At 47.1% G+C, this 27594-nt stretch overlaps 1 protein-coding gene across 1 annotated transcript in view; it reads left to right on the plus strand.

Moving 5' to 3' along the window:
* Positions 1-27594, plus strand: part of NRG1 (neuregulin 1) — a 1265832-nt gene that overhangs the window by 1073672 nt on the left and 164566 nt on the right. Inside the window, 1 exon segment of the mRNA XM_078676354.1 lies at positions 21384-21514. Within this exon segment, the coding sequence (XP_078532480.1) occupies positions 21384-21514 (131 nt within the window).

The raw sequence follows: 27594 nt of genomic DNA on the forward strand, positions 1-27594 counted from the left end.
TCACGAAATGGATCAACGACTGCGCAGACGACCTTGCCCCTCTGAAGACCCCGCCGAGCCGACCCAGCAGCAAGAAAGCACCATGGTTTAACGACGAACTCAAGAGCTCCAAGAAGAACTGCAGAGCACTCGAGAAAACCTGGCGCAGAGACCCAACACCAGACAACATGACTGCCCTCAAGCTCGCCACACGAAAACACCACCAACTGATCCACACCACCAAGAAAACCGCATTCAAGGAACGACTGGACAACAACGCACACAACAGCAAGGAACTCTTCAACATCGTGAATGAGCTCTCCAACCCCAACGCCGGAAACAACGACATCACCCCTTCGCAAGGCCTCTGCAACTCCCTCGCCTCCTACTTCCACAACAAGATCGCGGACATACACAACAGCTTCAGCACTCAACCGACGCACGCCACGACCGAACCACCGCCCCCCACAACCACCCTCCGCGCCTGGACCCCGATCAGCACCGAAGACACCGTCCACAGGATGAACTCCATCCACTCCGGATCTCCGACAGACCCCTGCCCTCACCACGTCTTCAACAAGGCCGACGCTGTCATCGCACCCCACCTGCGGGACATCATCAACACCTCCTTCGACACCGCGACCTTCTCGGAGAGCTGGAAGCACGCCGAACTCAGCGCCCTACTTAAGAAGCCATCAGCCGACCCCACCGACCTCAAGAACTACCGCCCCATCTCGCTGCTCCCATTTCCGGCAAAAGTCATCGAGAAGACCGTCAACAAGCAACTGGCCGCCTTCCTCGAGACGAACGGCTCCCTCGACCTCTCGCAGTCTGGCATCCGGGCCAACCACAGCACCGAGACCGCCCTGATCGCAGCTACCGATGACATCCGAGCCCTGCTCGACAACGGAGAAACAGCGGCCCTCATCCTCCTGGACCTCTCCGCGGCCTTCGACACTGTCTGCCACAGTACCCTAGTACAGCGCCTCAGCAACGTCGGAATCCAGGAGAAGGCACTAGAGTGGATCATCTCCTTCCTCGCCGGAAGGACATAGAGAGTTCGCCTCTCCCCGTTCAGATCGGAGGCCACCGAAGTCATCTGCGGCGTTCCTCAAGGCTCCTCGCTCAGCCCAACACTCTTCAACGTCTACATGAGCCCCCTCGCAGCCATCGCACGCCAGCACAACCTCAACATCATCTCCTACGCCGACGACACCCAGCTGATCCTCTCCCTCACCAACGACCCCGCCACCGCCAGAGCCAACCTACACGAAGGGATGACAGACGTTGCCAAGTGGATGATGAACAGCCGCCTGAAACTGAACTCGGACAAGACGGAAGTCCTCATCCTGGGCTCTTCACCCTCCGCCTGGGACGACTCCTGGTGGCCCCCCGCCCTGGGCAGCGCACCCAAACCCACAGACCACGCACGCAACCTGGGCTTCATCCTGGACTCCTCCCTCTCCATGACCAGACAAGTCAACGCCGTCTCCTCGTCGTGCTTCAACATCCTGCGCATGCTACGTAAGATCTTCCGTTGAATCCCCACCGAGACCAGGAAGACGGTCACCCAGGCCCTCGTCACCAGCCGTCTGGACTACGGCAACTCCCTCTACGCCGGAACCACCGCCAAACTCCAGAAGAGACTCCAGCGGATCCAGAACACCTCAGCGCGACTCATCCTGGACATCCCCCGCCGCAGCCACATCTCCGGGCACCTGAGAGACCTGCACTGGCTCCCGGTCAACAAGAGAATCACCTTACGGCTCCTCACCCACGCACACAAAGCCCTACACAACCAAGGCCCAGGATACCTCAACAGCCGCCTCAACTTCTACGTTCCCAAACGCCAGCTTCGATCGACCAACCACGCCCTCGCCGCCGTCCCCCGCATCCGAAGAGCCACCACAGGAGGAAGGTCCTTCTCCCACCTGGCCGCCAAGACGTGGAACTCCCTTCCGACCCACCTCCGCCTGACCCAGGACCACCTCGCCTTCAGGAAGCAGCTCAAGACCTGGCTGTTCGAACAGTAGCAGACCCCCCCCCCCCCCAGCGCCTTGAGACCCGCCGGGTGAGTAGTGCGCTATATAAATGCTGTGATTGATTGATTGGTTGATTGTCAAAACATTAATCTGAAATGGAATTTCATGAAAGAAGCAGTACGTTTTTAGTTATTTAGAATTAACAGCCTCAGTAAGGGCGGCAGGGGCCATATCTGCTAAATTCTCCATTGGACGTGGTACGAGGCAGGGGTGCCCCCTCTCGCCGTATTTGTTTGCTCTTGCCATGGAGCCACTGGCGGCGTGGGTGCGTATAGATGCGCAGCTGCGTGGATTTGAGTGGGAGGCCGGCATCGCGGATAGAATAGCATTATACTCTGACGACGTCCTGTTTTTTATTACGAACGAGGTTGGAACGTGGGCATCCGTACTGCAGGTGGCAGTGTGTAGCATTAAATACCTAGGAGTGTTCCTGTCCAAGACCCCCACGATCTCTTGGGAGCATAATCTTGCGCCAGTGTGGGACCGGGTTCGAACCGAAATGAAGACGTGGTCACGTATGCCCCTCACAATTTATGGCCGGTCGGCCATCTTCAAGATGGTTGCACTCCCGAGACTGCTCTACCAACTACAGAACCACCCCTACCCGATTCCGCCCCAATGGTTCAGACAGGTGGATTTGGCTCTTGGACAATTCCTTTGGGCGGGAGGCGCTGTGCGGGTAGCGTTGCGCACCTGCTTTTTGTGGACGTACTGTGGTGGGTTGGCAACGCCCGACATTCTGTCGTATTATCAAGCATCCCACCTCCTGGTCCTGAATGAATGGTGGTACGGGGACAGAGGGAGACCCAGCATATGCTATGGAGAGGTATCTTATGGGGACCGAGACCCTACATACCATCCTACACAGATGCGGAAGAGACTACCACAGGCCACCCAGGTGGTGTTCCGGATCTGGAGGCAGGCCCTGCATCGTATGAGATGGTGGGACAAATTGACTGCGTAGACCCCCCTGTAGCACAATGGTCGTCTGCCTGCGTTGGCGTCTCTCCCGGGTTTCCGTGGTTGGGACGAGATCGGAATTTCGACTCTGGGGAATGTAATGTTAGGTACGTCCTTAAATCATTTCAGGACATGAGTAGGGAATATGACATGCCCCAGTCCCAATTCTTTAAATACTTGCAGTTCCGCCATGCCATCACGCCGAACTTGGAAGGCCTTGACTCCCTGCCTGAATCTAGCCCACTGGAGGCGAAGGTGTTTATGGGGGACTTGGGGTATAAGAAGATATCCCGCATCTATCAGACTCTAGTAACACACTGCTCCTCCTCACTGCACAAGCTGCGAGAATCCTGGGAAAGAGATGTAGGGACATTAGAGGAAGACGATTTGAGAGAAGCGCTTGAGGTCCCTAGAGGTGCTGCCATCGCGATGCGATTGAGACTCATCCAATTCAAATACCTTCACACAGTCTACTTCACAAGGGAAAGACTGTGGCGGGCGGACCTGATAGCTTCCCCAGACTGTCTTCGATGTGGCCAGGAGGTGGGGACTTTACTCCACACGGTGTGGAGCTGTAGTGCCTTGGTCAGGTTCTGGGGTGGAGTGTGGGGCTGCTTATCCAAAGTCCTGGGGTTGGAACTCCCCCGTACCCCACAACTAGGCCTTCTACATGTTCTGGAAGGGGTGGGGGGTAATATATATAAAAGGCATTTATTGTTACTAGGCCTTACTATTGCCAAGAGAGATATGGCTAAGGAATGGAAGGACCCACGGCTCCCTCAGTGCAGGTGTGGATAAAGGGGCTGGACTTTTGTATGGGACTGGAGCGTCCAATCTTTGAGGCCCGGGGCTGCCTAATGAAACACTATAAGATATGGAAGAGATGGGCGGATTATAGGGGCCTGTGGATGGATCCACCAGTGGAACGGGAAGATTGTGCGGGGACGGTGTGAGTGGGCTATGATAAATGTTTTGTGTACAGTGTCACATTGGAGAATATTCTTAAATATTGAGAAGATATCGTGCAGCGAGGGAGGGTGGGATCCGGGAGGGGGGGAGTTGGGGGCAGGGGTGGGATAAGGGAAGGGGGAATGTAGTTTGGGCTGTTGTTGATTTTAATTCCTTCAAATGCTATATAGATTGCCAATCGTCTGATGCTGTGTACTTGATTGCAGTTTTCTCCTGATTGCGGAGAGCTGGGCCATGTGTGCAATCTACTAATAAAATTTGTTGTGAAAAAAAAATACGTGTCAGGATCTTGGCCCCTGTCAGTGGGTCGACTTTGTAATGAGTCGAGACCAATTAAAGTACTTATTATGGCAATAAATCAAATGCAAATCTGAGGAAACAGTCGTTTGGTAATTAGCAATTCAGCTATGAAAGCTTAACTGCAAATACAAGGTATTGCCATGATTTAGAAAAGCAAACAATATAATTAAAACGTGAAAACTAATAAAACATGCTTTATAGGAAATGCAGTGGGTAGACAGAATTTTAAAGACGATCAGTAGACAGACCCCCCACCTCCCCAAATTGTGAGAAGTGCAGAAATCGCTCAAGAGTTTGTTCATCGCTCCTGCTGCTTTCAAGTAATTAGTAGAAAATAACATTGACATGACTTTTCAATCGGGTCTCAGTATTTTATTCTTTGGAAGTATGTGAAATGAGTACCATTGGTCCTGAGTTAAAATAATAGAACCTTATCATTATTTGTTCAAGCATTCTTTGTGGTTTTCACTGCAGGCTTCTAGACCAGTGCCGTGACAGGAAAACACCCTGCATAGTATAAGCCTATGCACTGCTGCCCTAAATGCCCAACTGCTTTTGAAACTTATATTTGTTTTGCCCTTACACCACAAGAATATAGCGTGTGTGCAGAAGTCTAGGCCTATCCCTGGTGATGCAGAATCCAGAAACTGTTCTCCAAGATCCAAAATTACTTCTGCCACATAAAGGGGTGCACAGAGCGTGCCTTAACAGCAAGTAGCCATGCCTTTGGTAAGCACATAAAGCAGTGATGGCAGCGTACCAAGTTTTGAGAGTCATTAGAGAGACCAGACTTTTTCTGTGAAGGAGAATGCAGTCTACTGACCCCTCCTGTGTAAAGTGCTGCTGTTATGTGAACACCGAGACTCTTGGGCTGACATTCCACATGCGCGTCAATTGCAATTACGTGCAGCAAGTGTATGGCACATATATAGTAGCAGTAGGACTCTGTTGAAAACCTGGATGCTGGGACCATTTGCATCTATTTTGGATGGACTCTGGTTAAAAGTGGAAACAAGATGAAGGCTTAGTACAGTTTTGCCAGAGAGAGTGGTAATGTATTGACTGCATTTCTGTTGCTGGAGGGTGGAAACAAACACTGTAGTTTCATCAACTTTTATTCGATTTGTCAAATTGCAAACCATAAAAAGTACATTTGATACAAAGGGAAAAACCAATAAGAGCACAGAATGGTTAAATCGCTGTATAGTAAAACTTTTTTTTAAAAACAGTAGGAAAGTTTTTACAGGTTAGAAAAACATTGCTTTAGTTAGAGAGATTACGACGTGTTGATATTACTGCTTTGAGAAAAGTTGCTATGAGTTTGGCTTCATAAGGGGATTTCGGGGATTGTAAATAATAAAGTGCTGGGTAAGAATGTCTGTGTCCACTGGATCGGAGAATAAGAGTAATCCATGTTTTCCTTGCTAGTTTATAGTATTTGCAAAAAAGGACGACATGAATCGTTGATTGTAATGCGACTCCATCACAGGGGCATCTCGTCAGGTTGCGGGACCAGTTCTTCATTTCTGGGAATGAAACCAATCGGTAAAAAAGATCAAAGCGTAGTCTAGTAAGTAAAAACTTTTCATGATTCGATAAGAAATATGTCAAGTAGGGCTGGATAGTTTTTCCTGACTGAACCGAACAGATTTTTCCGTTTTGCGTTTTAATAATCTCAGTCTGATTTCGGAGTTCTCTCGGATGGCCCATACACATTTGCTTTAGTTGTTTCTTTGAAATGTCTTCGACTGAGGGTGGTTCGTGAAAATAGTGCTCACAGTCCAGATCTTTAAAGAAATTATGTATGTAATTAAGCCACGGGATTTTCCGCCAGTTTGTTAAACCGAGACAGTCAGTAATAAGGGAGCGGGTTAGATGGCTTTCGGTATTACACCATATACGATGCCACAATAAAATGGGCTGGCATCGGATGGTGTCGGTGATGTATTCCATACCGAGCTCCCGATGCGAGGCTAATATCGGGGAACTTTGGGGAAGGGCTAGGATGTATTTGATAAAAGCGTTTTCGGTAACCTGGAGCTGATCGATACATCCATATCCCCAGATTCCAGCTCCGTAGGTAGCCACACTGTGACATTTTGCGTAGTATATGGCTAACAGCTCGGGTGGGGCTGGTTTACCTAGTTTCCTTGAGAAAGAAGTTAGTGCAGATGTTGCACGACGGAAATGGAGGTTTCTGGCTTCCACTGCCTTATGCCAGTTCATTGCGTCATCCACCAAGATGCCCAGATATGGATACACCGGGGTTCTTTCAAGGCTGTTGTTATCGATCGATATGGATTTGAGAGCTTTTGTTCTGGGGCCAATATTCATTGTGAACGTTTTTTTAATGTTAACTTTGAGGCCAAGTGAGTCCATAAATATTACGTATTTATTGAGCTGCCGTTGAAGTTGGTTTAGGGTCCGTGCTAAAATTACAGAGTCATCGGCATACAGGAGGGTAGAAATCGGGCGTTGATTTATCTGGGGCAGGTCCTGGCTCCCTTCCAGCATCGCCTGTTCAAGCCCGTTTGTGTAGAGGTTGAACAGGAAGGGAGCCAGTACACAGCCCTGCCTGACTCCTTTCGTTATTTGGAAGGGTCGTGACAATTCACCTCTGGTGCCAAATCGTACTCGAGCTTCTGCGTTGCTGTAAAGTTCCCTTAGGAAGGTTAATATCGGGGGATCCACTCCCAGGGCGGCTAGTATTTGCCAAAGCTTTGCATGTTGGACACAGTCAAAAGCCGCGCTTAGGTCTACATATACAAGGAAGATGTTGCCTCCTTTAGCGCGAGCATATTTTCCTACCAGGAGGACGAGGTTGAGTGCCTGTTCCACAGTCCCAAGCCCCTTCTGGAAACCGTACTGCAGGTCGGTTATGATGTTGTTCTCCCGGGCCCAAGATTGTAATCGGTCCAGGAGCAATCGACCTGCAATCTTTCCCATGGAGTCCAGAAGGGAGATCGGTCTATAGCATGCAGGGTTGTTGCGGTCACCTTTTTTAAAAATGGGTAGTAGTATTGAGGTTGACCATGAATGAAAGAGACCAGATGACACTACTGCTGCCATGACCCGTGTGATTATTTTTGACCAATAATCGACATCATGCAAGAACAGGTCCATTGGGACCCCATCGGGGCCAGGGGCTTTGCCAGTTTTTGAGGCCTTGATTGCCTTTATAGTTTCATTAAGGGTAAAACGTAGGTTAATCGGGTAGATGTTATTCTTCACCGGTTCAAGATCTTGTGTCTGGTTAATTGGTGCGGCGTCTATAGGTGTTCCAAAAATTTTTGTGAAATGGGAGACCCAATCCTCCTCGGTTATTGCCACATCAAGATGGTCAGGGTCACTGCTATTGGCCAAGAAGGGTGATCTTACGGTCTGCCAAAATGCAGTGCTATCTTTCCTTTGAGCACTGTCATGTAGACGCAGCCAAAGTTCTTGCTTGATCTGTTTTTTCGGTTTTTCCGGGTAGAGTTATAAATTTTCCTCAGTTGCGAGATATTTTGGGGGTCTCTCGGTTGCTTGCATAGAGCTTCTTTGAGGGATGTGAGTGCCTTCCGGCAGGCGGTGTCAAACCATCTCGTGGTTGGGAGTCTGGATTTGTTTCTTAAGTTGACAAATAACTCATCCTTTATTACTTCCTGAATGCTTAGGAAGGAGGTGACAATTGTTTCTGGTGGTGTCTCCAAGGTCATGCATTTGGCTAGCCAGTGGTGCGTTTTTCCAAGGATCCTCTGTGACATCTCTTCCGGATCAATCTTTGCCCATTTTATGGAGTACCCATTTAGTTTGTTCATGGATATCGAGTGTTGGTCGAGGGAACTAAGTTTTGCGGGGAATACACCCGGTTGTTCCAAGTGGATTACCACACTGAGTGAATAATGATCACTTATTGGGTTTGACCCAATTTCATAGTTAGTTAGTTGCCCTTTGTAAGAGTTTGAACCTATGATGTAGTCAATGGTTGTAGAGCAACCTCGCCCATGAAAAGTGGGTAAATAATCCTGCTGCGGATTGACTAGTTCGTTGACAAAGTCAAGGTCTAATGTAAAGAGGATTTCGTTTAACTTGTTGCCACATGGCGTATGCGCGAAGTGAGGGATGGGGTTTCCAAGTTCATTTTGAAGCCCACAATTCCCGCTTTTATGCTTTGGGCACAGTGTGCGATTGAAATCACCACCCCAAATGAAATAAATTGGGAATTTGTTATTGTCTTTTTGAAATGAAGTTAGGAATATGGCTATTTCGTCTAGATATGAGCAGCATTCCAGAGTGCCTGAGTTATTGTAATAGTTTATGAGTATGTGATGGTTTCCTTTAAGTGCTGTTGACTGCGTAATTAGTATGATTTGGAAGATGGGTGACTCCTTTAATAGTTTCGCTCTAAGAGGGAGGGTGTTGGCTATATAGGTCGTGAGGCCCCCCTTTGGTCTGCCCATATTTCCAGGTACCGCTTGGGTGAAAAAAGTTTTGTAACCCGCTAGATGCAGTGGGATGTGCACCAAGTTTCTTGCAGGCACAGAATTTGATGTCGCTTTGCTGTGTCGAGCCACATAGGAGATGTGATTTTTGTGGTTAGGCCTGCAGTATTCCAGTATGCAATGGAAAAACTCAAGTTTGGAGGTGCCATGTGAGGAAGGTTTGTCGGGTTATTAGCAGCCTCTACTACTAATAGTTGTTGTGGTTTAACCCAGAGGGGTTCAACTGGCACTTTAGGGGCTACAACTAGCTGGTGGCACATTCCTGAAATCATGTCATCTTCTGGTGAGGGAATAATAGGGGTAGCTTTTTTTGAAATATTGAAAAACACGTTAGATGGATCATGGATCGTGTTGATAACTTTTTTGGGAATGCTAAGATGAGTATTGAAAGGTTCTTGGGATGAATTTCCATGTTTATCAGGAGGGGACTCTGGGGGTGCTGAATGCTGCGTGAGGTTAGCTAGATGCGGTGTAGTAACTGATTTTGGATATCCTAGTTCGTCCCTGAGTGGTCAGTCGACCATCTCTAGACAGTCGAAACGGTTTTGCGTAGAGAGGCCCTGCCATCCTTCATAGGTTTGGTAGGGTCTTTCTTGCCAGTAGTGCCTCGGCCGTTCTATTGGCCTTTCTCTCGGGCCATTCCTACCTGTATGATCATATGTGTATTCCAACTGGTTCCATGGGTCTTGGTTCCAGGGCTCCTGGTTCCATTGTTCTTTAGGGAACTGGTGCCATGACCAGGGTGCGGTATTACGATGATGTTTTACTGGGGGGTAGAAAAAGGAAAGATGACACGCATCGATCCCTCCTTTTTTTTCGAGCAAGGGCCAAGCACAAATATAGTCCACTGCGGAGGGGTCTCTGCATGTCACTATAATGCAGTCTCCGCGGATTGATTTTGTTGTTTTGCCTATCCAGGCTACCCTGCGGGCTGTGGTAATCCCTCCAGATAGATGGGATTCAAGAGGTCTGTTAATGCTTAACCACTGCATTACCTTGTTTTTAAGTGACCATGCAGTTTCGGGTGTATCATCGGTTAATTCTGGTACACCTGTAAGGACTATCGTGTAGGGAGTGGCTTCTGGGGGCAAGTGAGCAGGGCGTCTAACTGTTAGTGGTTTTTTAGTGATGTTTTTGGGAGACAGCTGGGTGGCCGCTGATTTAAATGGGAGGGCTGCAGGCTTTTTCCCCGGGGGGGCTTTACTGGTGTCTATATTTATCGCTGAACCTGGAGTATCCACAATAACTGGGACCGGGTTTTCCGTTTGTTGATTAGGTGCAGTCGGGATTTTGTTCTGCTGTAATTGGGGCGTTGTGAGCGGTGGCTTGTGCTGTGTAGTGTTTTGTTTGTGACTTATGTGGACTGGGATGGTTGAATTTGAATGTTGAACTACTTTCTGTGGTTGTATTTGGAGTTGTTTTTTGGGTGGTTGCGAAGAATTCCGCTGACCCTTTATATCTATACGAGTGTTGGTATCGAGAAGGGTAGCAGAAATGATAGTTAGCTGAGCTTCTAGGTTCCTGATACTGAGTTGAATGGGCTTCAAATGTTGAAATAACAAATCTTTTAATGTGGTAAGAACTTGGGAAGTGACTTTACATGTTCGGCATTGGTTATCAGAGAATTCATTTGATATTGCCATGTGAGGTAGATTGGTCGCAGAAGGGAGTATTATACTTTGCGGCATTGTGGAATTTGAATGGATAATCGCATGATCTGGACACGGAGCCATGGTTACTGCTTTTTCGGCGGTTAGGTTTCGTTTTGGAATTGCTCCTTCCCTTTCGCCTTGTTGGAGGAGGTTAAGGTGTGTCTGGGCGTCCTCCTGGGTTTGACAAATCGCCAAGTCGGGGGTGGCTTCCAGGTCGTCAGACATTAATGATAGGTCAGACTCAGTCTGAGTTACGGAGAGGTTTACTATCGATGGTACTGTGTTTGTGTCTGGTGCTGTCAGAGTCACAGGGAGGGAACAGTTTTGTGAGTTAAGATGGATGGGAGAAGTAGCGTTTGCTATGGCGCCTAGAGAGGAACGCTTTGCATTCGCGTTCATAAGGTCTAGTGAGACTCTCTTTTCCATCAAGGCAATACTCTGATTTATTGCCTCGTGGGTCCGTGAGATAAAAAGGTCAATAGGGCCCGTTATTTGGGCTACCTCCTGAGCATTTTTGGATTTGGTCTTTGTGGTGCTCCTAGTTTTTGGTCGCATGGTGTTTGTCTGGCTGGGAGGTCTATAATGAAGGGGAGGTGGCCCGGTCCGGTCTCTATCGGGCACTAACGGGCCCGCCCTTGGCCCGGGCTTTGCCCCGGGCTTCGACCCGCGCGCGTCCCGCGATGCGCGTTACAGATCTTGCTTAAATCACTAAGAGGTAAAAGGGGGCGTGGCACTGGGAGGGGGCGCGGCGCCCACGGGAAGAGGAAACAGCTGGTGTTGATGACGCTGTACCTCGCAGTCCCGGGGCCGCGCCTCTCACCTCCTCTGCGGCCTCGCGTCTCCCTCCTCTGGATCACGATGGGTTTTGAAATGAAGACAACTCCTGTTGTAAAGGCAGGTCAGGGCTCAATAACGCTGGCAAAACCTCTGCGGCGAGTGGCACCCGCGAAGCGGGGGCCGCAAGAGGTTAGGTACACCTTGTTGGGGGCGTGGCACTGGGAGGGGGCGCGGCGCCCACGGGAAGAGGAAACAGCTGGTGTTGATGACGCTGTACCTCGCAGTCCCGGGGCCGCGCCTCTCACCTCCTCTGCGGCCTCGCGTCTCCCTCCTCTGGATCACGATGGGTTTTGAAATGAAGACAACTCCTGTTGTAAAGGCAGGTCAGGGCTCAGTAACGCTGGCAAAACCTCTGCGGCGAGTGGCAAACACTGAAGTAACGGTTCATCCTTTGAATTTCAATTCGATATTTGTTAGCAGAGCGCTGCTGATTGTGGATGGTAGCAGTTTAGGGGTGAGACTACAGTTTCTGTGTTTTCAAGGTGAGGAAGTTTCCAGGCAGGGTCTGCCCTTTACCTGATCCTGATTACTACTTCAGGAAAGCTGATGACAGTCAGGTGCATAGACCACACACTTCATTGTGCCTTTATTTTCTCTTCTTCTGCTCGAAGTCAGTATTGTTTCTTCCTGCTGTGAGAGTGAAATGGCATTTCCTTGACTTTAAACTGTGGATACACAACTCCGGTCTAGAAAATGTGTGTGAAAGTGGGATCCAAACCATTTAACTTTGTTTCTGTTCCAAGCTGTTTATAACTTATGAACAGAACACTCTTCAGAGCACTCGAAGGACTGCTCTGTGACCAGGGCTAATGTCATTATGACAGCCAGTCTATTTTGCAGAAGCTGAGGGCATGCCTAGAAGCCTGCCTTACTGCAGCGAGAGGAAAGGAGTGTACCGTGCCCTGCAGGGGGAGATACTGTCTGACAGGACAAGCTCAGCATGTTCAGAGGTGGGAAAAAACAACCAGAGAAAGTGAGCGAGTACCAAGGCGAAAAGCCAGAAGTGACCCGTGCCAGTGTGTGAAGCGATCTTCTGGTCTCACTGAGCAGTCCTTGCTGTGAACTGCGCCAAAACTTTTAAATTCACATGCATCATCTGATTGGCATCTTCTGTATGACTGAGCGATTGGTGGTGCTGCTGCTGACATTGGAGATTACTTGTCACCGATGAGTTGGGAGCCCTAAATGGCCTGAAGGCTGCAATGCCAAAAACAAGTACCTACTGATGACTGTCCCAGATACTCCATCTGCCATCCTAGAGCGCGCAGGTCACCTGACTAGTTTTACCAATACTCACCTGGGCCCATAAAACACTAATAACTAAACAGTTTACACATTAGTCAGGAAACCTTTGCTTCTCTGCTCTAGCCAGTGATTTATTTACTTTTAGGACTTTTACTTATACACCTTTGACTTACCAATCTTTGTCATCCGTACCTAAAGTCCTAAGCGATCAAGAGTGTTAGAATAATGAGGTAGTTAATCAATAGACTTGCATTTATTAAATAACCACAAACTCTGGGAAAAGTTTAAACACTTTATCAATGTAAATTCTTAAATGTCAATGTCCATACTATATTAATTGAAACTTGATCAATCAACAAGAATATGATTAAAGTAAGATGAAATGAGAAACTTTCATTAAGCATTGAAACATAGGAAGAGTAGAAAAGGGGAACAGTACAAAGACGTACCCACATGGATTTTTATATTTACCTATAATGGTGTGAAGACCAACCCTGGCCACGGGCTGGGAGAAAGGAAAGAACCCCAAAGTGCAGGTGCCAGCAGGAAAGAACAGGTGCAGACCAGAATCAGGACAGGTACGGACCAAATTGGATCAGGACAGGACCACCTCAGGCTAAGACCGGCACCCACAGCTAAAGTGATTGGGTTATCGAATCTTCTTCCCAGAACCCCGATTGGGTTATCAAATCTTCTGACAGAGTGCTCCGCCAGCACCTCTGCTCTCAGTCGCCTATTGAGTGCGTTGGGTCAGTGATAGGTCCGCTATTCGGACAAGTCGGACGATTTTGCTAGCTAAGCCTACCATAGATATACCATTTTCCAGGGCAGTGTACCACCCCCCAATGTTGCAAGTGTGTAAATTCCCAATTTTGATTGGACAAAAAGACGAGGAGATGTCATCACACCATATTAATATGAGGTAACTTGCATTCTGTATTCAAATTACGTTCCCTCCCATAACTTTATTTTCCCATGCACTTTTATTCCACCCGGCAGTAAATGTATCCATAAGAATTACAATGTAATTCATCAGTTCATTCAGTTTCCTTCCAAAGGGTCAGAAGGTGAGGTTCTCATAAGCCAGTCAGTCAGTCAGTCAAAAATACTTTATCCGATTATTTAAAATCATAAAAGCAGATGTGTGACAATTCATTTGTTCATGTAGATACGTCACATATGCAAATTTAAAAAAACAGTTAAAAGGTTCACCAGTTAAAAAATAGACAAATATTAAATCAGTTTGTATAATAATTTAAAAGGTTCTCATAAGCATCTTTTAGCAAATCAGGAATTTGGCTGCGTTTCAATGCCATGGCTTGTGGACACGGGTGAAGTCAGCACATGTTCAGTTCAGAACCCAAGATGGAACACCCTTGTATTTGATTGGTCCAAACACGAGCTATTAGCAAAGTCAAAGAAAAACAGTTTAAGAACAAAGAATAAATGTGTGCACTGTATACCACTTATCTCTGCTCTATTCCCATTATTTTATTTTAACTACAGCATTAGGAATTAAGCAGAACAAACGATTTAGTAAAAGCAGCAATGCAAGCGTTAGCATGTGAAAACATAAAGTAGCCATCTTTAGTTCTAGTGAGCAGAAGCAAAGTTTTCCCACCAAAGCAGAGAGTATGTCATGTCACTGAGTGTGACAGGCGCATGCGCAGAAAGGTTCCCACATTGCGACGGCCATTTTAGGACACTCGATTTACCTGTTAGTAAAAGCACATTGACAAGCCTCAGCTTACTAGAAATGTCGTGTGGTGCATTATTAATGAGACAAAACATAGTGGTTAGTTCATTACGAGTTATGTTGAGAGGGCTGAGTCCAAGCAAGTCGCTTTACGTGTGCAACCATGCTCCATCACTATCAACCTGCACGGATTCATCCTATGGAGGGGGCTACTGCTGAATATGAGTGCCACTCTGTAAGCTGCTGCACTGATCTCAACCAGCCATGAAGTTTAAAGTGAGGGCACAGCTGTGGCCTCTGCAGTGCCCCCGATGTCCATCACTTCCAGAACTGCCTCTCCAGAATACAGGTAACCACAGGCCTAAAGTGTGAGTGGAACAGGAGACCGAGGAAGCAGAAAAAATTCAGCCATACACAATGAAGACGTTTACTGGGTGAACTTGAGTTGGTGAAAGTGAATTGTGCACATCCAATCAGTCACACAACAGGTGATTGGTGGATTGGTTGCAATTTGTATAACCACTGGCAATTGCTCAGGGTAGCATTCCACCCCATCGTTCTTTTGCCTACCATGCCACCTCAGATTTTCTCCTGTAGGAACAGTTCAGTCTGAACTGCCAAGCCAGGTCCACTCTGATAATAAACAAACTGATAATATCACAAAACTTAAGAGACCTCTCATTAAAGAATTTGTTAAAAGGACATATCCATTGTTAAACTCTCCATTATATAAGTCCATCTTTGCCTAGTCACTGTATGGTACATACACCAGTTCCCTATGTTGTAGGAGGACCGAGTTCTGATGCTGAAATATTTCCACACAGTGACTTCCCACAGGTGATCTTTGGTAGCTACCTAATCTAATGTGTGTAGGTATTTATCCTGCTCGCTGTTGTGCTAACCGTCAGCAATTCACAGTTAAAGTGTTTAGTGAGTGTATGTTTTCTCTTTCACTTACTTGACATCTGAGGCCATGCTATGTCCAATAGAGCTGATGCTGCCGAGTTATGATATCATTTCAAGAATGTGCTAAGAATTGCATATATCCTAAATGTTGTTGACCATGTAACTTCGAGAATTTCGGGAAAGAAGTAGAAAAGTTTGCTCTGTGCTTTCCTTTACAGTTTTCTTTGTTAGTTGTTTGATAATGTTGAACCGTCATTTTCATCTTAAGAATCCTCTGACTCAGCATCAACCTGATACATATCACTGGAGTCTCCTGAAACATTCACTTTCGATGTGGCTTCATAAACATTTTGTTGGGAATTTGTTTCACTGGTGTTTGTGGCCTTTGATACAAAGTCTTGTCCAGGTCCTACCTTTGTCAGCATTGCAGTTCCAGGCCTCAGACAGGACGCCAATACCATTCATTGCTGCAGTGAGACCGGTATTCCCCAGCCTTGCACTGGTGATAACTGCAGGCAGGCACTAGAGTACAGTTGTCTATGTATAGCTACTCCTCCTGATAAGGGGAAATAAACCAACAGTGTGCTCCAATTGAGATAGAATAGTGTTTTGCGAATCGCTATCAGGAAGGGGCGTTCCCTTCCTAACAGCGACTCGCAAGCCATGTAAGAATGTTTTGCGTCTGCAATTGCAAAACACTCGCAATTTACCGCCCTCTTCAAGAGGGTGGTAATGGAGTCGCAGACGGAAAGGTGTCCCCAGGGGACAGGCTCTAAAAATATTTTTTAGGGCAGGCATTGGTACAGAGTTGTACTGCAAAGAGCAGATGGGAGAGTAGACCGCCCGAGGGGTCATTGTGGGGAAAATTCTGTAGGCCCCTGGATCACCCAAGAGAATCATTAGTAGTTCAAGTGGAAGTTGGCAATGCTGTGCACTGTGCTCTTGATCTAAACCCAGAATGACTGGATCACAGGGCATGATCACCATGCATGTATAAAGTTGCCCCTCTCCCAACACCCCTCATGGTCAAATCAGAACATCTTGGCTAGTCTTAACGAGTACAACATATCAGTAAGCCAATATTGTATACACATTCTCATATTAGCGGACACAAATCGAAGATTTCGCTGCTCTTTGCTAAATGGCCACTCTAAGTGTCGTTGGATATCTATGTAGCCAGTTCCATTTACCATTTCAATACATAAGCATGTTTTTGGAAGGAGTCAACTGTAGGAGGTATCGTAGGGCCAAAATATTCCTTTACAATGCACATTTTTGAGGTAGAGGGGCTCTATGGGTATACTATTGCGCTAGAGATCCCGACATCATGGGGCTTGCCTGCTCAATCAAGTGCCTGACTCAATCTATAAATCTGTTGCATTGAGTTACGACAAATTTGGTAACTAATTCACCTCATGGCCATAAGTCGCCCTCATCGTAAGTCACCCAGGATGGTTAAAATTACCCTGATCCTGGCTGGCAAAAGGAGGCAGGGTGGGCTACGCACTGTGGAAGGTCAGGATTATGCTTTGGGGGTGAGTCTAAAATGGTAAGTCGAGAATGCCCTGCACTGTTGGAGCCTCTCCAGTAAGCTAGGAGCAATGATGTCAAATGCAATATTGTAGAGATTATGCTATGAATGATGCCTTGAGCAACAGAGCTCTGGCGGCAGGAGGAAGGGAGAAAAAACCTGTTCTACTCAAACTCTGGGCTTCCTGTCAGGGTCGTAGTTCCAGTCTAGGGAAGCGAGGAGTTGTGCTGTTAACATAAGTAGAAACATCTGGGAAACCCAGGCCACCCTCCGAGACTAGTTTACTCAACGTTGCTCTCGCTACTTGTGGAGATTTGCCCCCCACACAAAATCTAACATTTTCGTGCAGATATGTTTTCAAAGCGAGGGAGGAAAGGCCAGCCGAAGGATCTGGAGGACATAAAACAGTCGAGAAAAAGTTATTTTTCAAACTCTTAAGTCTGCCCAACCACAAGATCTCTAGTTTCTCCCAGTGATTCAAATCCTTGAAGAGGGATGTGAGGAGGGAAGGAATGTTACAGGAGTAGAAGTCTTTCATCAGAGGAGGCAAAGGAATTTCTAGATAGGCAATGGCCAACGTCTCCCATTGGAACCTCTCCTTCTAATAGGGCCTCTTGGCTGTTTTGGGGATCAGCAACACTCATGTCCTGTGACTTATTTAAATTGACTTTGAAGCCAGATACCTGAGAGAAGGTGGCATCTAGAAGGCACAGCTCCTTTGATCTATCCAGGGGGCTATAGGTGCTCAGGTAGTCATCTTGACGCTGGGCATTGAGCTGTTGAGCCTGATAGAGAGTTGAGTAATACCTGCTAAAGACCTCAAGTGTTACCTCTGTCTCTTGACGGTGGCGACCCTTGTCATCTACTAGCTCCCTACTGTGGTTAGGAGTGAAATGTATGCATAAATTATGCACTAGGAGTCTGTCCTCCTTGTCTTGTTTTTCATATTGTTTGGTTGAAGTAAAGCAGCTGTTTAGCTGCCGATTTCATTAGCAGATGTTCAAGCTCGTCTTTAAGCTTTCGTAGGTCCCTCAAAGTCCTGTGGGAGCCCACTTCCTTGTGTTGCTCCTTAGCTTGTCGTATCTTAGTTTCTAGTTCCTGCTGGCGAAGCTTGTTCACCATTTCAAAAACCGTCATATGAGAGATAAGCTCTCCTCTGAAAACTGCCATTGCAGCATCCCATAGGGTCGCAGGCAACATCTCCCATATTGATTTTAGGAAATGAGTGTTCAATTGTTTATTTGATATGATCACATAGGACTGGATCTCTAAGTGCTACATCGTTGAGGATCCATGGTCGAGGGAATGGGCCCTGTGGGGCTTCAAAGCAAAGAGTCAACCACACTGGGGCATGGTCAGATATAGCACTAACATTAATTTTGGTGTCTTTTGATGAATTAGAGCAAAGATTTAAGTTACAGCAGTCAGATATTTATAAATATGAACTTTTATGTGATTCAATCCTTGATAAATTCCCAAATAATTTTCCTGTAATTGCTACTTCTGATTTAGAATTGTATATTGAAACAATTGCTTCGTTACCCAACGCTTGGGCTTTGTTTTATAATAGAATCATTATGAAGGGGATAATCTCAATGTTCTCTCTTCTTTTTGGAATAAGGATCTAGATTTGTCATTATCTCAAGCTATATGGAGAAAAATGTGGTCAACTTGTATCTCTGGGTGGCTGCCTGTTTCTTTATACAAAACTAATTCCTTCATACTATTCAATTATCTATGGACACCTTTAAGGTTATTTAATGCAAAACATTTGAATGTTCCTAATTGTTGGAATAGTACTTTGAATATGAGGCCTTTTAGACCATCCCTCTCTTCCTACTGGGAGCAGTGGTTAACAAACTCTCTTTCGTTTATTATTGGGTAGTGATATGTTAAATTCCAAAAGCGTCTAGAGTGAAATAGTATGGGTGTGGCTCCCGTCTCCCGGCATTGGCGTGCAATGCGCTTATGTGTCAACAACGATGAACAAAACACAGAACTGTCAATAACAAAGGTAAAGGGCCAAGCTGTGGAGGAGCCGCTGAACCACCAGTCATCAAACAATTATTGAATCAAAAGGCAAAGATTAGCAGAAATAGAAAATTAAGCACAGAGAGACTAGCTTAAACGGCAATAGAGAAAGGGAGAGCTTGTGATTAGTCCCATGTCCTCCTCTTCCGCCATATACATAATCTGAAGAAGTAAGAAGAATCCGTTATTGGCTGGAGAAGAAAAAATCTTCCCTCTCCTTGATCAATCCGTAAACAAAGGGGAATCCAACCATATCCCCAATGAGAGAGGCAAGGCAGTCAAGGTGACGGGTCGTCATCTGATGGAGAAGGATGTCCTTTATCGACTTGCCGCTTTGGTTTCCACACTTCCCACTTGGTGAGAGCTGGAAGCACCAGCCGCCCCTCCCCCATCTATTAGTGCTGGGTCTTGTGGCTCAGAAGGCTGATCTATATCAGGTGGAGGGTATAGGCCTAGCTCCTCTCGGACTTCCTAGGGTGTGTGCGTGAGGCAGTTCCCTTATCCTGATGTGTGAACTGAAGGCAGAGCGGGAAGCCCCAGCAATATAGAATCTTGTTGTTTTATGAATGGTAAAAATGTTTAAATCCTTACGATGGGCTAATGTATGGGCTGATATGTCCTGATATAAAGATTTAGAGTCACCACGAAAGACAATCGGTTCCTATTGTCGTGCAGCCCTCATAATCTGTTCTTTTTAGTGGAAATAGTGTACTCGCGTCAGAGTGTCTGCAGTTAAATTCTTTTGTTGTTGGAAGGAAGAATACACCCTATGGGTGTGATTAAGGACAACCAGTGACTCATCAGGAAGCTGCAAGAGATCGGCAAAAAGAGTCTGGACATGGGGTCTCAAGATCAGCTGGTGAATGGAGGCGAATATTACTGCACCTAGCACAGTTCTTCAGATCATCTATCTTGTCCTATGATGCCAGTTGTCCCCTCTCCAATTTTCAATACAAGCTGTCCTGTCAACAGTATCAAGAGTATTCTCTGCCACCGTTGTTTTCACTGTAGTCAAGCGGGCGTCTGCCTGGTGCAGCGATTGATCAATATCACATATGGCTCTAGTAAAGTCTTGACGAAGGGATGGGAGATCTCTGCGCAATTCAGCTAGTCGTCGCTTGATGTGTTCTTTGGTCACGATAGCATGAGAGTCTGAGCCTTCGTTCTGGGCCGAGGACTGAAGCAGAGGGTCCCTATCTGCCCCTCAGGGGATATCGCCTGTGGAGCATATTACAAATTGAGGAAGATTGCTGCGCCTTAGCTTTATGCGCTGCCATGGTGAGACCTAGTAAAAAGTTACAGGAGTGTGACCCATAGACCTCGTCGGGACTGGGTTAGGAAGGTAGAAAAATAAACAATTTCCCAACAGGTAATCATCAGTCATTTCGCCAATAACAATATCTGGAGTTATTACAGACCGACACCTTGTCAGCACCCTAACAAACAAGACAACCAGTCCTGATGATGATCCCAATTGAAGTGGATTGAAACGCCAGTGACCCTACAGCGCAATACTAGGCGCATCTACAGCTGTGGCTCTCAAAATACATTTAAAAATTGAAGACTTTTTGTTACAGTGGTTTTCCCTTCCCTTCACTGTACTTGAACCACTCCCTGTATATTATCAGCACCATTGTCACTGTGCGCCGCCCACGCTGTCACCCTTTCACTTGCGTCGTCACGTTCTTCACTTACACATGCTTGAGCACCAAGTGTTTTATGGTTGTCACACAAATTGCTCTATACAGTGCTGCTTTAACTGTATCCACCCGACCATATGAAACTTTTCAATATAAGATTATTTACAATCTTTAAACAATTGAATATTGGTCTCCTTATTTTCCTTGTTTTGTAATGCTTTGTGCATGCTTACTTATTTGCCTTAGATGATTACCTGTTGGGACATTGTTTATTTTTCTGCCATGGTGAGACCAACACAACAAAGGGGGGTGCCTTGGCGAAATTAAACAAAAAGGTCCAATGCGACCTCCAGCTACTATAGCCCTCCGGAGTCTCCTTAATGCGTGCCTGGCCTAGGCCCAATCCAGCCACCAAGCCACCGCTGCATGACAATAAACTCTGCGCAGAGGCGCTGGGACAGTGTGCACTAGGGCGGCCAGGCATCAAGGGAGTCCACAACCGCCGAGGACCCCCAGTTCCGGGAGCTATGGGGCCGTTGTCACCCAGCAGCCGGCATTCGCCTAGTAGAGACGTCTCACCCTGTGCGACGCATCGGGCGTGGTCCTAAGATGGCCGCCGCGGCTCCTCACTTAAACCGGATCGGCGTCGCGCCGGTATTTTATTCCTTCGACTGTGGGAGAAATGTCTGGGCTCCCCTCACTGACCCGCGGTCACAGGGTGGGAGGGGATCATAAGGGGATAACTGCCACCAATAACAGGCCATTGGGGGGAGGAGTGGGGTTAGGGGTCCGTTGAGAGTAGCTCAGTGAGACGCACTTGTCTTGCCGGGTCTCCTCTCTGACCACGCCCCTGATTCATTCAAGTTTCAAATCTTTTAATATGCATGTATCTGCTTTGAAGAAAGACTGTCATGAACAACGTTTTTTAATTTATCAGTTTAGAACCCCTGGTTGGATTAACTACTGTACGTTAATAATACCTCACAAACGTACTATTTATTACAATGTTTGTTGGTATCTTTTGTGTAATACATACATAATGACGGTAAACACCACTGGCAATCATGAAAACTTACGTATATGAACTTAAAAGGTCTGTTTTCTTTTTTAGCAGTACGTGTCTAAAAATATAATATCCAGTGAACACGTAATTGAAAGAGAGACAGAAACTTCCTTCTCTACCAGTCACTATACTTCAACTACACATCATTCTACAACTGTAACACCGACTCCAAGCCACAGGTATGCAAATTATGTAAATATTTATAATTTTCAAGACACTTATGTTTGAACCTTAAAACTAAACATGCACCTTCAATATTGACATTGTGGCTTGGCCTGCTCCATGTCTTTGATATAGCCAATCTGGACAGAAAACTAAAAACCGAGTTATGACCAGTATTAAAAGTTGTTTAAACCTTGCTCCGAAAATAACGAACATCATTTTGCAGTACATAAATACATGTATAAAAGTAGATTAAATAAGGTGCAAAAGTGAGTTAGCGTGTTTTGTGTGTGTGAGTGTGGGAACCTGGTAAAAGCTGTGTTAAGAGTTTCGTATCAGGAAAATGTAAAAAGTAAAATGAGATGTAAAAGGAAATCGTAAGATGAGTAACTAAAACAAAGGAAAATTCATCATGGAAATTTAGCAGAAATTCACTCAAAATTAGTTTATGTAGTTTGGAAATCATAACATACAATCTTCGTTTTATTTCACATGGCACTAATTCTGTAGATTACATATTGTGTATCTGAGTATCAAAGAAGTTTTTTTTAATTAGCCTGAAGGTTCTGGTGAGCTACAATAAAGATAAAAAGAGATTTAATTTCTAATCCTTAAACTACCCTTAACTTTGATATTTTGAGACAAAGGTGTGAAAAGGTTATCTGAGCCCTACAGCTTCAATGCCAATGTCACTATTACAGCTAAGGTCAATTTACTTTTGATCTGCAACTGACATGCCAATACCTTCCTACACAATGTGTGTTATTTTTTCAGTGTCTTGTGTAATCAATAATTATACAGGCCCAGTTCAAAAGGTTTTGGTGATACACGTATGTAAAAACTGCAATTCTTGCTTCTAATTTGTAATTTATAATCTAATTCACATAGGCTTTACAGAGCGAAATAGCATGTTGGCAAATAGTGTTATGTGGAGCCTCAGAAAGAAGGACGTTGTGGATATTCACAATACACTTGAGATAGTTTTTCGCTCAACGTATACCCAGACAGTTTGAGGTACAAAAGTAAATATGTACTTTGTGAGTGAAAGCAGCTACAATCAGCCCAATGTAACTCATGTTTCCGTGTGGATATGAAAACTGTCAGAAATCTGGGACCGAGACAGAGATAGATGCAAATTTCCTTTTGTTTGGATTGGCCTGGCTGAGATACCTAAACACTTTGTTTAAAGTTTCCTTGTGAAGTCAGTAATTCATTGTGGCGAATAGTGTGTTGCTAAAGTCGTGGTTAAATCGGAAAGCACTCTAAATGCAATGAACATATATATAGAAAGGGGCTCCCAGCGTGAGTCCATTAGGACTAATCGAATATTTTAAGAATATCCCCATGGGGCAAACGTATATATATTTCTTTTAGATGGGAATCAAGGCATATGATTGTGTGTGGTAACATCTGTGTTTACAGTGATTTGAAATTGCAGGAGTGTGGTATGATAAGCTATATGAAACACACCAGTGTTATTATCAGTGGTTATCTTGAACATCTGACATAAATGTCTCTCTCTTAGGGCAAAAATGGAAACCAGTGATCTAGACTTGACTTTGCTTAGGGTGAAAGAGATATGCACGTGAAAGTCTACATTCAATCAATCAGGGAATTGTAAGCTCACTACTCACCCGTGAGGGTCTCAAGGCGCTGGGGGAGGGAGCAGCTCCGATCAGTTGAGGAGCCAGGTTTTGAGAGCCTTCCTGAAGGTGTTCAGGGAGGGGGGGCGTCTGATGTTGATAGGGAGCTCATTCCAGCCAGGTCTTGGCTGCGATGTAGGAGAAGGCTCTACCCCTTGTGCTGGCTCTGCGGATGAGTGGGGTTTCGGCAGGGGCGAGGTTGGCGGAGTGGAGGTTTCTTTTGGCTGATGTCTGTGTCTTGGATGACACTGAAGCGCTCCTTGGAGTTGCTGGCGTTAATGAGGATTTTGTTGTGGATGAAGGTTCTTTTGGTGGTTTTGTTTTGGTGGTATTTCGTCATGGCGTTTTTGTAGGTGGTGTGGTTGTCAGACGTCTTGTTGTTTCTCCATTTCTTCTCCAGGCGTCTGCAAATGCTTTGCTCCTTGGAGGTCGGCGGTGAACCATGTGGCCTTCCTGTGGCGCTGTCTGTCGGAGTTGCGTAGCGGGGCAAGCTTGTCTGCGCAGCTGAAGATCCAGGTGTGAAGCTCCCTGGCTGCGAGGTTGGCGTGGGTTGTGGCAGTGGGGGTGTCACGGTTGAGGGTGGAGTTGAGCTGCTCTTTGGAGATTCTGCTTCAGTTTCTTCTCAGTGGGTGCGGAGCAGGTTTGGTTGGCTTGGATTTGTTGACCTGAAAGTGTATGCAATGGTGGACAGTCCAAGTGGGTTATGAGGTGTGGCTGAAAAGGGTCTGTTTCCCCCTGCGAAAATGGGGTCGAGGGTGTGTCCTGCCTTGTGGGCGGGTGTGGTGACGAGTTGTTTCAGTCCGATGTTGGCGCGGTTGTCAAGGAGGGTGGTGGAGTTATGGTCACTAGGGTTGTCGAGGTGGATGTTCAGGTCTCCAATGAGTATGTAGTACATGGAGGCTATGGCGTGGGGTACGATGAGGTCGGTGATGGTGGATGTGAAGGGAGTGCGGGGACCAGGAGGTCAGTAGTCGTGGATGCCGCGGAGTGTGGAGTTGGGGCTGGTCCGGACCTGGAAGTGTAGATGTTCGGCGGTGGAAAAGGCGTCGCTCGAGGTGGGGAGGCGGAGGGAGTTTTTGTGTGCGATGGCAAGTCCTCCTCCCGTATGGTTGGGGCGGTCTTTCTTCTGGATCTTGTATCCGTCCAGGATGGCGATGTCGGGGCGGCATTGGTCCAGGTTTCTGTAAAGAAGGTGACAACTGATGAGAGGGTGTCGAAAAGGTTCTAGATCTCTACGGCGTGTCTGTGCATGGAGCGCACGTTGAGGAGGATGCATTTCAGGGCTACGGCGGGGGAGATGGTCAAGGTGTGGCGGAAGTAACGGCAGGAGAACTGGTCTTGGGTTGTGTTCGGAGCAGACTGCTGGCAGTTGTTGTTTCTTCCGGGGTTGAGTGCGAGGAGGGTTGCTGAGTCGTAGAAGTGGATGGTAGGAGATCCAGGGGTTCTGGTGCTGGTCGCAGTTGGGTTGCGGATGGGCGCAGACGGGCTTGTCTTTGGCGTGCCTTCAGTGTGCCAGCGGTGCGCGGCCGCTGTGCTGCAGCCCTTATATAGGGAAAAGGGGAGGGAATTGCAGCTGGGAGGCAGGCACGGGAGAACTGGTGAGAGGGGCTGCATCGGCAGCAGCGGGGAAAATGGGCGGGAACAGCAAATATAGTGAGAGACGGGTGCAATATGAGAGCGGGTAAAATTAAGGCAAAATATAATGGCAAATTACCAAATACAATTAAGGCAAAACAAATGTGAGCAAAATGCAATTAAGGAAAAGACCATATGAGAGCGGGCAGGGACACAGAATCACGGCAACTACTCTGGCAGAGGAAGCAGAGAACAAGGACAGAAAGCAGCCTCGAACCACTACCTGTTCAGAGGAGAACGGGGCACCAGCGGCGAAGGCTCAGTGAGCAGAGCTGCAGGGGCGGGGAGCTGGGTCTCTAGCCAGAAGGTCAGAGGTCCTGCTCGTTCGTCCGCACAGCAGCCGCCATTATATTGGGGAAAGGAGAGGAAAGTGCAGCGAAGAGGCGGGCGCAGGAGAACTGGCGGGGAGGGACAGCGGCGGCAACAACAGACGGGAACACCAAATACTGTGAAAGACGGGCAAAATATGAGAGCCGGCAAAATTAGGACAAAATACAATGGCAAATGTCCAAATACAATTAAGGCAAAACAAATGTTGGTAAAATACAATTGAGGAAAAGACTATATGAGAGCGGGCAGGGACACAGCATCACGGCAACTACTCTGGCAGAGGAAGCAGGGAACAAGGACAGACAGCAGCCTCGAACAACTACCTGTTCATAGGAGGACAGGGCACCAGCGGCGAAGGCTCCGTCAGCGGAGCTTCCTAGCAACATTTTTCATGCAGGTCTACGTGATCCTTTCACTGCGATATGAATGCATTTATAAGCCGTACAGAACTTTATTTGAATGATGTTTATAAAGTGATGTGTCGCAAACAAATCTCCAGGCACTAAAACAATGTGTTAGGTAATTGGTAAAGTATCGGAGATTAATTAATAATAAGACTTCAGGTGGGGCGTGTCCAATATGGCGGCCAAGTGAGTGCATTACCGTGAGGCTCTGCCGCTTGACATGGCTTAACGGCAGAACTCTTGCCTCCCTGGATCTGGACCGTGATCGCTGCAGGGAAACCTCAGCAAATGCCTGGGAGCCCCAGAAAATGGTCTGGGAAACAGTGTGTGCCCTACCTGCCGTGGGGTTAGTCGGAGGACCTGACCCGTGAACAGTTCCAAAATGGTGGCAGTCAGAGGCCTGCCTTGCTAGATTGGGTGACGCTAATAGAGCATCCCCGACACCTGAATTGCCACTGCCCTTTGGGCCTTAGACTCTGCCTGCTCTCAGTGACCTCCCGGATGATTTGCCAGTGAGGGGTACGCCTAATGGATCCTAGGCGGGGACCCCGCCTCACCCACGACCTAGAGACTCAGAGTGCACAGTCACTCTGGCCAGTATCAAGCAACTGAGCCGCACCCTAGGGGACATTGACTATTACCCTACTTCACGTCGCACCCCCACAACAACACCACCGGCTCCTAGAGACCTCGCTACGGAGGTAACGGCACACAGGAGGCCTGTATCCACATCTTCACCCCTGCGGACCATTGATCAGTGTTACAAAGACCTCTCACCATGGGTAATTGCCCCACACACATTGGTGACTACCCCTCTCACTGCAATTACGACCACGACTTACAGTTTGGGGAAGGAGGCACTTGCAGTGGTGGTGCGGCACCACACAGCAATATGAGATGGCAAACCCCTGCAGGAAGCTCAGAGATGCTGCCCGCTGACACCAATAACACTCCAACCGACCCAGCGCTCCTGCGGTAGGCACACCAAGGCACATGAAATCTCCCAGAGTCCAAGCGAAAACGCCTTACAACGCTAACAGTATAGTAGGTCACAGGACCCAATTAGACTCCACATTGAAAGACCTATTCATGAAGCTCCCTGCCAAGAAGACAGACCAGATCCAGAAGGCCGCACCACCCACCGTAGACGCCCCTCAAGCCGCAGACTCCAGAGCCATCAGATACGGAGGCACCAGTTACTCTCATCTTCATGGAGACACTTTTCAATGCGTTTCGGACAGGCATAGCTGCCCTGTGGGAGATGACTTTAGATATCAAAGAGAATAAGAGGGCTGTCACAGGGATTGGCCACAGAGTGGATAAATTGGAGCAAACAAGTAATGCCAGGGAAGAGGAACTCGAACACTACCTGTGGGAGCTACTTGACCTGTGAAGTCAACACCAAGACCTGCAAATTCACCTGGAAGACAATGAAAATATGTCCAGTCATTACAACATCACAATTGGAGGACTCTAGCTGCATGCGGACGCAGAGGTCTTGGAGGGGTATGTCTTCCACCTCTTCCTTCACATCTTCCCATACCTGGCAGAGAAGAAGGTAGTCCTTGACTCCACACATAGAGCGGGCAGACCGGCCAGTGCACCAGGTATGCCCCAGGACATACTAACATGTGTCCACCACTTCCGCCAGAAGGAATCCATCATGGAAGCAGTGCAGGACTGGACCTCAACTACATTCAAAGGTGTGTAAGTATGGCTGTCCCGGGACCTATCACATTGCAATGTCGCTCCATGCTCAGAACCGCTACCTCCTTCCTGAGAGGAAATGGTGTTAAATACAGGTGGGGACACCCTTTCTGCCTGATATTCCTTTGGAACAAGAAAACACACAATACGGACCATGGAGGAAGCAAAATCGATCTTACATCTGGAAAAGACAACCACTTGAATGCCCATCACAAAACACGGGGAAACACAGGAGCTGGCAAAAGGGGCCCTCGCTCCTCCAGAAGGTACACAGGCAATCCCTGCAGGCCCACGGTGGATGAAAGTCGCTGAGAACACTCTGCTCTTATCCACCATTTTCAACACCACAAGTCCTCACCAGACCGAGATTCCCCATCA

This window comes from Lissotriton helveticus, chromosome 2_1, assembly GCF_964261635.1.
Source record: "Lissotriton helveticus chromosome 2_1, aLisHel1.1, whole genome shotgun sequence".
NCBI lineage: Eukaryota > Metazoa > Chordata > Amphibia > Caudata > Salamandridae > Lissotriton > Lissotriton helveticus.